The sequence below is a fragment of the Nipponia nippon genome, unplaced genomic scaffold (assembly GCF_047370975.1).
Source record: "Nipponia nippon isolate SJK-2023a ecotype South Korea unplaced genomic scaffold, ASM4737097v1 scaffold_4, whole genome shotgun sequence".
NCBI classification, from domain to species: domain Eukaryota; kingdom Metazoa; phylum Chordata; class Aves; order Pelecaniformes; family Threskiornithidae; genus Nipponia; species Nipponia nippon.
The window spans coordinates 54,079,411-54,091,816 of record NW_028262358.1 but is presented as its reverse complement, the minus strand read 5'-3'; the positions used below and the strand labels follow the sequence as shown (position 1 = coordinate 54,091,816).

Genomic DNA, 12,406 nt, shown 5'->3' with positions numbered 1-12,406 from the left:
TGCCATAACCTTTGCTAGGGATATTAATCTTACTTCTTACAGAGATACAAAATAAGTGACGTTGGGGGGTTTTGTGTGGTTTTGGCATTATTGGCAATGACAAACACACATTTTATTACTTCTAGTCACTGGCTGCACAAAGTATGTTCTTACTGCATGTAATTTTTAAACCTGGACAGAAACCAGCTAGTGGTATTCCTGTCAAACTTCCTCTTGCTCCATCTTGCTCCACAAGCTATGGAGCATTATTTTTACCACTGTGTAAATACCAAGTGTATGTGAAAATCCTCCCTCTGAAATACTCTCTTGGCAAAATCTTCTTTAGAAGTTATCATAGCAAAAGGCCAATAAATTTTCTTCACATGAAAATAACAAAGCAGGTGAAATCAAAATGACTTTTTTTCCAGATCTCTTGGTACAGTTTCAGTCACATTTCCTTATTTTCTGTTTTTCCCCTTTTTTGAATGTTAACACCTTAACCTTTCCACAGTTTTCTTTATTAACCCTTGAGTTTCTTCAGGATAGTGTTTTAAAATGAGATTTCCTTGTGATGTTTGGTCTGATATGAGAGAGAATGTAGACTCAGAGGCTGAAATAGTCACTCATTCTCATCTTTAGGTTGAGATTTTTAGCCTAGGAACTAGCACATGAAGATCTGTAACAGACCTCCTCAAGTGCAAATTCAATTCTTGATGATTCTTTATTCTGGTACTTCTCATTCCCTAGCTATGGAAAAACTTCTGCTAAACTAATAGGTGGATATTTAGGGGGAAACCTTAACTACGATGTATACAAAAGATCATAGATGCATTTCTATAAAAATTCTCAATGCAGTACGACACAAGCAGTTACTAGTAGAACAGTTTTAAACAAAATTTGAAGAGAAACATTTTGGCAATCACTAAACAATTGGACAAGAATGCAGAGATCCTGCAATAAGAAGCAATTATGATCACATGATTAGCACTAAAAACTTAAGCCAAAAAAATCTTTCACAATTTTTGCATTGAACTCATAACTTTTGATGAGGTTACAGCTTATTTTTTTTAACAATACATTCAGTCTTGCTTCAAAAAGACCAAGTCAGTCCCATACTTAAGTTCGAAAGCTATAATACATCCTGCTTTTCCTAGATCTCTCCCTTCTTTCTGCCACAGAACTGGGGCTGGAGGGACTTTGGGTTACTGCAGCTTGTGGCAGTTTTAAGATCAAAATTTTTAAGATCGAAGTCTAGAGCTTTGGCTCTATGAGACAACAACTTGGGCTCAGCCACCTGCATTGGTCAGTGGGAAGGCAGCTGGGGGCACTGAGGGTGAAGGAGAGAGAAGTGATGGCCCCACTCTCCTGGGTGGGAGAGAAAGCCTTTCTTCTCAACAGAGGGTGGGGGAGGAGAGAGAAGGATCCAAATTACAGCCTGGGACTCCAGGGCAGCAGGAGAGGGAGACTGAATGAAACTCATACAGGGCTTGGGATGGGATGGGATGAAGTGAGAAAGACACAGCATTGTCTCAAGCTGTACAAAAAGGTATCGCTGCATCAGTTCTGTCTTTCTACCCAAACAGATCATGGTTAACACTCCTCAGCTTTGTTGAGTCAATGTAGATTGGGGAGAAAAAGGTTAGGGAGACCTAGGGCAAAAGATGTACATTGTTAGATGGGAAACAGATTGCTTTTAGGGAAGAAGTAGCATGCCTTGAGGCAGACTTAGGGGAGATGATTTAGGAGAAGTCAGGGAATGGGTAGCTCTGGGGTACACAGAGGGCTCTGGGGCAGCAGAGCTGGGAGATGTGGAGCCCAAGGGACAGGAGCTTGCTAGTGCAGAAGAGTCACTCCGAGCAAACATCTCTATCCACAGACCAAGGGCACTGATGCAGAACTGGTGCCCACTCCTAGTTTTGGGTTTTGAGGGTTTTTTTTCCTCTATGGAATATTGAATTATTAAGTTTTTGGTTTATACTGGCTTTTGGCCTTCTTCACAGCGTGAATAGCCTAGCTCCAGCTCTCAGCCACTGAAGTTCCCAATGCCTTTTTCTGCTAATAAAAATATTTCCTTCCGTGCATGTGAGAGCATGGCCAAGCGGCCACTTAAACTAATTCTGGGAAAAAAACAGTACAAGCTTTTCTTAGTCTCTGACTGAAAGGCAATGTTTTTTTTCCAGCTTTTTAACTCTTTTCTTAACCGCACCAAATTTACCGTGTGGTTTCTGAGGCATAGCCATCAGAACCGCACTTATTTTCCCCATAAAGTTCCCACTGACATCACATGCAGTGATAACACCACATCCCTGCTTCGGGGTATGGATCCTCAAAACCAATGCAATTCTTCTTGGGAAAAAAGAATTTGTGGAAGATATACGTTTGTACCTGGTTGTAAGTTTTATTTGCTATATATTATTGCCATTTCTCCCTGATTTGAAGTTACTGAGAGGACAGCTGTAAACAACTACATGTACTTGATTCCAGCCAATATACATTAGTGTAGATTTCAGAGAATATTTACCAAATATTTATTCTAGCACAAACCTGTAAGATCTATGTTCATAAGTCTGCCTTGCTGCTGTTCAAGCTGCTAGTGGTGATATTTAAAGCTCTGAAAAGTTCTGATTTCTTTTTCTTGCATGCTACTGCTGTATTTATCGTTCTCATCTCATGTCATCCTGTTCTCACCCACCACAACAATTACAGACAGTAAGGGTGTGCTTGTTAGCTGATTTAAATTCGAACGCTTTACGCCAAACCCAGCATCAAATGAAATCACTGGCAAAACCCCCACTGACTTCACTGGGAATGAGACCAACCGGAGGAGCAAGGCTCCCGTGAGAGGCATGCATCACTGTCATTCACATCCTGCTGACTTTGTGAGAACCAGGACAAGATACTATTTGAAGGCCCTTCTACTTGTGTTTCACGTGACACACCACTTCTCTTTTGTTTTGCAGTAAGAAAAGTTTTTTACTATCTGCAAGGAACAAACCGAAGAGGCTGGATGAGTCTCTGGAGATGGTTTTGGGCCAGCCCGGCTCGCAGACTGCCAGTGTCAGGGAAGGTTCACCCAATTCTCCCCTTCCTGCTGCACAGCCGGTCCCAAAATAACGCGGCAGTGCTAAACATAGCGCTGTCGTGCTCTTTTAATAAACGACAATTCCTGCAGCGTGTACAAGCCACCACATTTGTCAAGATAAGCACATCAATATGAGATGTCATATTAGCCTAGACAAAGAGATTGAACCAGATAGCTTTGTCAAACGCCAAGCAAAGGGGCTCATTCAAACTGACAAAGCAAGAAATTTAAAAGTTGAACCTACCAGTCTAGTCTTAACTCGTTCCGTCCTCTCCTGCTTTGGAAGAGTCTCAAACCTGTAAGTGAGCTCCTGTAAGTGATATAATAAATTCATTCCTAATTCGCAATAACAATATTCCTTTCACTTCAAACCCCTCTGCTGCACTTTTCAAAAATTCTGTAAGAGCTGTTAGTATGTTTCAGATTATACATATGGATTGATATACCTTAGTGGATAGGGATTCTTCATAATGGCATATGCACACAGGGTATAACTAACAGGCAAAATTAACAGGCATAACTAATTGCCATATAGGCAAGTTACTGGTTATTCCTTGATCACTTTTCTACTACTTACACATAAGGAAGTTTAGTCTTAAGGCAATGGACAATGACACTGCAGTAGTGGGTCCCAATGCTGCATCTGTCTAAAACTTGTCATGACTTTAGGCAAATCCTTCAATTTCACATCTGAAATCAGGGACACAGCTGCCTGTATATTATGGTATATGTGAGATGATAGGGATATTGGTCATAAACAAAACTAGAAACATGGTTCACAAGATTACTGCGTTGGTGAGAAATTATCTTGGCTTCTTTGGTATTCCTCACACATGGTTGTGTAGCAGTATGGGCTTCAGCATCCTACATATGGCGGAGACAGAAGCTCTGGGGGTGGGGGTATCAACAGAAATATTTTCCTTAAAATGTGTTTTCTCCTCAGAAAGACTTATGATCACCAAACTTATTTAAAACAAGACAGGTATATCAGTGTGCGGGAGTGAAACTGGTAGTTAGACTTTTGCCACACCACTGGTGGTGTCCCTATTGATGTGCAGCACACATCCAAAACCCCACATTATGTGAGAAAATTCAGTTCAGCTTTGCACCACAGAGGTCTGACTGAATCATGTCCTTTGGGGGAAGAAAAAGCCTTCAGGGAACAACAAGAGGGCAGGCATTTCTCTTTTGCCAGGGACCTGTAAGTTCAGCTTTTCCTTCTTTTCCTTCAAACTTTGAGCCATTTGGAGGACAAAGGAAGGATTCCCTTTACAGGGCAGCTGCTGCTGCTCGCAGTGGCAGGCTGCTCAGCCCCACGCAGTTCCTCGGAGCTGGGAGCCACACGCTCCCCTTCTCCTCTGCCAGCCCTCACCACGCCCAGAGCTGAGAAAATACACTGGGGAACTGAGCGTGATCGTACAACGGGAGCGAGAAGGCTGTGGAGTTGCTACTGTCCTCTCTCAGGACTCCACCTTTAATATACCCTAATGGGATCTTCCTCCCCTCAAAACTGAGAGGTAATGAAACCCAGGAAGATTTACATTCAGCATTTCCAGAGCAGACTGAATACATTTTAAAATATTCAGGAACAATTCAAATGCAAATACGGCACAGTACTGTATTATTCATATTCTGCAACATTGTGCATTAATCGTCTGACTGGAAGAAGATCTTTTCCAGTTTGTTTTCTTTGAGTTTAATAAACCAGGACTTTGAAAAAACTGCCCACTACACGAGGTGCTATATTTTCTTTAAAAGAAAACAGAGTTATGAAGTCAAAGGCAAATTCAGTGGTTTCTTCTATAAAATACCTTTTCACTTCCTGAACATTGCCTGTAGCTTTGCTAATTTATTGCCATGAAAATATTGTTACTACTTAATGCACTAGTACTTTTGTCAATAGGCAGCTTTCCCCAAGGCATATTTGAGAACGCTCTGCTAATCAGAGTTGATGCAGTTATTCCAAAGCAGCTAGGTCTTTAGAAAAAGGTTGATGTTTAATTCTAGTATGGGTGAATATTGCCATTTTTTCAAAGAACAATATTTTTAATTCACTGAATTAACTTCTGTAGATACCTTAAATGCTGACTACATCATCCAGCCCCAGACTCGGCTTGAACCAGTCTATTTCAAAGCAGTATTGCTGGCATCTTCACCTCTTAACATTTAACTTATGTGAAATATTCCTCATTTTGTAGTGGTGAGGATTAAACAAAGATTTAATCAGAACCACAAATCTGTGCTATATCATCAGCACAGAACTTAAAAAAATGTGGTTGGGTGTTTAAGCAGATACTCACTTGGATCTGACTTCTTACTTTTCTACATCTGCTTGAACTCTTGAGATTATGACCTCAAATGCAGCTGAATTTTTAGTGTTTGCTTTCCAAGCACGCTGATAATCGTGAACAGCACAGTGAGTGACAATGAGGTCATGTACACATATATATGTCACACTACAGCTTTATTCTCTCTAATAAATACTGAAAACTACATGAGTATAACTTTACTGAGGCTAAGCAAATCATCTTAATTGGTGTGGGAGCTTTTAATGCATGTATGTTTTCAGTGATTTTTAATGTATTTGCAATTCTCCGCAGATGAAAAATTGAATAAAGTTCCTCAAGAAACAGGTCAGGCCATTTATTTCAATTAGAAGTAGTAATGAAATTCCAGTAAACTATTAAATGTCACTTAATCTATATTCAAGATATATAGAATACTTAATTTCTCTTGGCATGTTCCACATGTACCCTACTTGTCTTTATATTGACAAAATTGGTGCTTCTCTGCTTTCCCTACCACAGTGACATTTAGTGACATTACTCCTGCTCAAACCCAGCATGGACATAATCCATTTTGCAACAAGCCCACCAATGCAAGTGTCTCCGTACGGAGGTAAAGGCTCCAATTCCTCTGATCCGGCTGGTTCAGGTCAGTGCTACGCTTTCCTTCATTCATCTTCGCTGAAACCCAGGGGGGCTGCTCATTTTGGTTTCCTTCTGCCATCAGACCTATCCCCCAAAATTTCTACATGGCAAAAGAATATTAATACTACTCCTACACTGGGCATAATTACTTTCCTAATCAAGGACAGAATTACAACCATCGAGGAGAATTTTTTAAAAGCAGACAGATGTTTTGAGATGAGACAAATGTTTCACTTGACTCAGAGCAGTACCACAGGTTCTTGTCTGAACGGCATGCGAGCCCATCACCTCCACAAGATGTTTCTTAGATATATGAGACTTCTAAGGCTATCAGCCAGCAAGAGCAGGTGTGAAACTAAAACAGAAGGCTTTCAGTATGAAGGAGCATTACCAACATGGAACAAAAACTGACTTCCGTAGAGTTCTCCTCAGTTACAGTTCTATTCCCTGGTTTATACCTGAAAAATATATAAGATGCAATTTGAGGAGGTGAGACCTTGCTCTAATTCTCCATGGAAATAATCAAGATGGCTTGTGATAATTCTCCATGTCTGAAGTCACCCACACACATGGCTTCAATTCAAAGTGTGAACATCTTTAAGAGATTTATATTAAGCTCTGCTAAGTAGTTGTTAGTCACTTCTTCTGACTGTAATCAAACTAAGTTAAACTAAAAATTACCATGCCAATGGGTATCCCTCCCACTCTGTTATTTCACTCTTCATCTGAAAATACAGCAACAACACTGGAAGGACAGCAAAAGGATGCTTTTAACATCTCCACATCCACATCCAATACTAATTTTTGATCTTTTGCCATGTCTACAGCTCAGGCAGCTAGCAAAAGGTTATAAAGAAGGCAGAGGAGCAGCACTTCCAGTTCCCAGGGACATTTTCAAGTAAAACTCCAAAATTGTCTGAGAAGTACATAACTGAACACATGAAGTATTCTTCAGGAAACAAGTAAAATGCATATACATATATGTATACATACATACATACACAGACACACAAGCATGCTCCTCCATTCATAGATACTACATTCCATTCATAGATATTAAGAGGAAAAGATGATGGCATTCTCCACGTAAGCCATGGAGGGAAGTGGAAGGCCAGTCAGCAGCTCAGCACCACCAAAAATGCAAACAGGTGTCCAATAGGTTGGTGTCTAGTGCCCTGCTCCAGAATATCCACGTGACCATCTGTAGATGGATGTGTGATAAACGTAGAAAAAAAACTTGACACAAACCTCAAACTGATTCTTTAATCCTGTCCACAACAGAGAATACATCCAGTTCCTTTTGACATGCAGAAGTCTGTACACTGCATATTCTATATAAAAAGTATAATACAGGTTGCTTAAACTATAGCCACAATTTTCTAAAGTTTTGTTGGTGCTTTTTTAAAAAAAAAAAAAAAAAAAAAAAAAAGACACTGTTATAATATGGCTCTTTCCCAAATGAAAGAATACAGTATTTAATTTTTCTTGCTCTAAACAACATCCAATGAATAATGTACAGTGATGTGATCTTTTGCTATTCCCTTTAAGCCGTTTTGGAGATGGATTACTACAGTGGGTGGCATTCAGAATAACATGTTGAGCAACACACACTCAAATCTTGCCAGCTTTATGGTTTCTTACAACATGCTATGATGTGAAGTGATTCACACTGAGGAGATGGAGAAAGTTTTTCTATTACAGTAAAAAAATGATGTTATATGCATTTATCATCCAAAATAAATACATTGACACCACAGGCTGAAATAAAACTAAGACAGTAAGCTTGGTTCCTCTTTCTATTTCAAAATCTGGCATTTAGATTTAAACCAATTAAAGCTGAATGATGCTTTCTGTGTAAGATGAGCTTGCCCTGACAGTTAATCCACACTATTATCGGACTCATCAAATTAAAATAAGGTGAGCTAAAGAAGAAATCAATGCCAAAGATTTGAATTTCCTTGATGTCATATGCTGGCATCTTAGAAATTTTACAGTTCCTAAGGAGGAGGTGTAGAAGAGAGAAGGTAGAGGATCCACTTGGTAAGACGGAATTGGTGACTATGAACATAGGCACACACAAAGTCAAAAGCAGAAGTGAAACGTAGCTATCGAGGTGGGTAACGTGCTGCAGCTGCACTGATAAGCGAGAACTTTCATAGAAGTTCTTTTATATAAGACATGTAATGGTAATTTCAGAAGGGTGTCAGTCCAATGATGTATCACTTCAAAGGGAGGGAAAAAAATATCTCTGAAATGATACAGTAACTTTCGGAAGATGCTGTACTTAGACTAGATGTTCATGGATGTTTTGTTAGATTTGGCTACTGTCCTATCAGATTTGATACACTGTCTCTGACAATGTCATCAGCCAGATGTTTCAGGAAAAGAGAACACATAAATACTTCAAACCAGTCAACTGTGCCGTACTTGAGAAGTGACTAGTGGCCCTCTATCACCAAGCCATTAAAAAATTACAGTCCTGAAACTTATTGTCCTATCGGTCTTATTATCTGCACCTCCAAATCATTATCCAAGTTGAATTTTACTCATTATCCTCACATCCAGGTCCTCTAGAGCAGATAATTCATTCTCAATTGTAATTCCTCACATTTCTGTAACCCGAGACCTGCAGACTTCCTGGTCACCTTGCTTCCATACCTTCATGAGCTTTTCAGAGGTAAAAAGTACCCACAAGTTGAAGGTCAACTGCAACTGCTCAGTCGTTCTGAAAAATCAGACTTCAAATCATTAAAAAAATACAGGCAACTTGGGTCATCAAACAACTTTGAAGCACTTCATTCTGAACTCTGAAGCAACCATGCATTGTAATACTTTATTTTCTTTCACAAATCCTTTTCTCCTCCATGGTATTATCCATTTAATTCTATAGTTTTATTTATTCTGCATGCGATGTTTTCAGCAGGAAACCTACAGAAAACTTCAGACAAAACAATTTCTATCTTCCAAACCACATCAGTCTTACATTTTAACCTTTTCAAAAGACAAGAATTAGGTAAATATTGGGGTTTCATCAAACTGGAATGTACTCTTCCGAGACCTGCGCTTTTCTGGCCTTTCAGCAGACCGTGTGTCCTGCATATAGACCAACCTGTGCTGGAGCGGCTGATGAATAGTTTTGACATTCACCAGTCACTACCATCCTCCAGTAAATAAATCCAGGCAGCAGCAGGAGTTGTTCCTCCAGTCACATTACCACTTGGTTCATGAGCCATTTCGCCAACAGAAACTGACACTAAAATATGACCTTTAACAAAAGATGAGAGAAGCCATCGCTTTCCAACACAATGGAAAAGTGTCACAGAAAAGAAAAAGAAACAAACAAAACGCCAAACCATTAAGACTGTCCTGTCAATTTCTGCCTTCATGCCCCAAACTAGACTGGACTAAAAGAACTGGTTAATGAAAAAAAAAAAAAAAAATAGAGGTTAAACCGAAACACAGCGCAATACTGCACCACCCTGTAAGTCCACATCAGGCCAACAAACGTTGGTGGATCTGACCCGCGTTGGCCCCACTCCTCTTCACACCTGGCTGGCGCCAAGTCCTGACCATGCTTCCCTCCGAAAATGCCGCAGGCACAGCCGAGACGCTCAGCACTGGTGCACGGCAGAGGTGGGACCAGGCCCTGCCGGACCCCCTCCTCTCCAGCTGCAGGTCACCCAACCTCTGCCCGTGGCAGGACTCCTCCAGCTGCCACCACCGCCCCCGGGACCACGCTCCCTCCTGGGGGCAGCGGCCGGCGGGGACCCTCTTACCTTGTTGGAGTAGGGGGGTTTACTCAGGTTGATGCCGTCGCGGATGAGCTTGTCCCGGATCATGATCTTCAGCTTCAGCCGGGGGTAGGCAGCCAGCCCCCCGCCGCCACCGGCCGCCCCCCGCCGCCCGCCGGGCCGCTGCCGGGGGGCCGCTCCCCGCCGGGCCTCCTCCGGCCCCAGCGGCCGCCGGGGGCAGCGGCCGGCGGCGGGGGGCGGCGGCGGCGGCTGCGGCTCCAGGGTGAAGTAGAGCCCCGCCGCCGCCTCGTCCGCCTCCTTCAGCCGCCGCACGGCTTCGTGGATCCGGCGCCGGTGGTGGGGCACGGCAACGCCGATGGCATCCAGGTCCGGGTCCCCGATCTGCTTGCAAACCTCCAGGTCGTCATAGCCATTATCGACGAAGGACTCCGCGTACTGGGGGAGCTGCAGGGTCTTCAGCCACTCGTAGACTATGTTGGTGCACATGCTGGCTCCAAAATAATGATTGCAACTTTCGGGACCGAAGCCAGCCTCCCCCTTTCCACTGCTCGCCAAAGGAAATAAAAACACAAACCAAAAACTGCGATGCAACTACAAGGTCTCAAAATCAAGGTCAAGAAATCAACATCCACCAGGAAAAAAAAAAAATCCTTAAAGCTGATCAGTAGGGCATCGCAAGCACCGCTGAACGAACCCCTCCTGTTTATTCCTCCTCCTGTTCTCCTGCCACCAAGAACAGCCGCTTTCTGCCACCGGAGCAGGGAGGCTCGGACTAGAGAGAAGCAAAATGTAAGGGTGCATCCCCTAAAATCCCAAGTCGCTGCCGCACAACATCCACCCACTTTCTCTGGAAGTAATTCGCAGTCGCTGTCTTTTTTTCCCCTTCTTCCTTTCGGTGTTAGTTTCTGTTTCTGTCTCACCTTCCTGCGCTCCGTCGCATGATGAATCTGTTTACTATGTGTAGCTGCTTTGCTACACGACCGTGCTGGGGGAGAACCGAGCGCAGGATCCCGCACCCTCGCCCAGCAGAGGCAGGGGTGCCGGTGTGCAGTGCCCTCCTCTCCCGTATCTCTCCCGGCAGCGGGTGCACCCGGCGGCTTCTGCTTTCCTTTTAAACGGGTCCTTTCGGATTAGGAGGAAAAAAGAAGGAAGGAAAATAAATAAATAAGAATCCCACTCACTTTTCCGAGTTACTTTCCCAGTTCCCCTTCATCCCTGGGATGATGGTTAAATGCCCTTCGCCGGCAGCGAGCCCAGAAGCTGCTTTCCAACCCCACTTTCTCCGCGCTGATGGCGGCGGTGCCCTCCTGCCCCTCCGGGGCACGCAGCCCCGCGCCCGGCGCTCACAACTTTCCCCGCTCTCCCCGTCCCTGCCGCCGCTCCCGCCGCTGCCCGCAGCCGCCCTCGGGAGGCGGCGGCGGGGCCGTGCGGGCAGCCGGCGCTCCCCGCATCCTCCGCCGGCGGCGGCCGAGCGGATCTGCGGCAGGTCACTGGCGCTGCCCCCGCTCCCCCGGCTGGTGGCGGTGCGTTCCCCTCCCTGCCAGCGGTACCCCGCAGCGGGGCTCCCCTCCCGGGTCCTCCTTCCTCCCCTACCCCTCGGGCGCCTGACGCGCCGCCAGCAGATTTCCTCCGGCTCCTCCCGGTGCTCCGCTGCGGCTTCTCGCCGCTCCTCCTCCGCGCCCGTCGCCCCGCTGCCAGCCCCCTGCCCCGGCTCTGCCCAAGGCCCTGTCAACTTTCCCCGCTGCCAGCCCCCCGTCTCTGCCGCCGGCCGCCCCCTGCCCGACCCGCCGGGGGCGCGGGGAGCCGGCGTGCGGCCGGCCGGGACAGGGCAGCCCGGCCGGGCAGCGGCGGGGGGCCGCCCCCGCTCCGCAAGCTCTCCGGCGGGCTTGCCCGTCCCCGTTCCCCCCGGCAAGGGAGAGGCACGGCGCCGAGGGGGCACGGCCCGGGGAGCTGCCCCCAGCGCCCTTGGGACGGCGGGACCGACGGCGGCGGCGGCGGCTCCCCCGCGGGGGCACCGAGCACCTTCGCGGCCGAAGGGCGACCCTTCGGCGGGGCGTGGGGAGCGGGACTTTCGGCGGGGGCGACCGTCCCCCCGCGTCTCCGGGAAGCGGTGAGGAAAGGCGGGAGGCGCTGGCCCCGCTCTCCCACCCGCCGCCGGCGGCTGCCCGGGGCCGGCGGAGGCTCCGCGGGCTGCCCGCCGCGCCGGCCCTGCAAGGCCGGGCTCGCAGCGCCCCCGCCAGGCCGCCGCGGGAAGCGCAGCCCGGCCCGGCCCGGCGGGCGGTGGGGCCGGGGTCCCCGCTCCCCTTGCCGACCCCCGGCGGGGTGAGGCGTGGACACCTCTGCCGTTTTAATCTAAAACAGGTTGAGACTTGTTTTCTTACGAAAAGCCCTCTCCCTCAGCAGCCCCTTCAGCCCCTGGGGTGCCTGGGGTAAGGAGGCAGCCAGAGCATTTCGGGCTGGCCCTGCCCGTCGGAGCCCGTCAGAAGGGGCAGGGGCTGCGGGGAAGCTGGGGACCGACGGCGGGGGCAGCCACCCTGCCTCCCCGCAGCACACCGCTGCTAGCAGCAGGTGTGCCGGAGGAGCAGCACACTCCCTTTTGTAACTTGGTGGGGTTTATTTGTAACAGGCTTCCTGAAGGACCTTTTTTTAGCCCACGTTTGCCC

General features: G+C 46.4%; 1 protein-coding gene across 4 annotated transcripts in view; it reads right to left on the bottom strand.

Moving 5' to 3' along the window:
* Positions 1 to 11,495, bottom strand: part of SASH1 (SAM and SH3 domain containing 1) — a 567,590-nt gene extending 556,095 nt beyond the window's left edge. For 2 of the 4 annotated variants that reach the window (XM_087775785.1, XM_087775788.1), the window contains exons 1-2: positions 11,021 to 11,154; positions 9,768 to 10,865 (exon numbers count right to left, since the gene is read on the bottom strand). In XM_087775785.1, coding sequence (XP_087631911.1) covers positions 9,768 to 10,229 — 462 coding nt within the window. In that variant the 5' untranslated portion in view covers positions 10,230 to 10,865; positions 11,021 to 11,154. Of the gene's footprint in view, positions 1 to 9,767; positions 10,866 to 11,020; positions 11,155 to 11,336 lie in introns of those variants that run through there. The other 2 variants (XM_087775787.1, XM_087775786.1) reach the window with 2 other exon arrangements.
* Between the last annotated feature and the right edge of the window lie 911 nt (positions 11,496 to 12,406).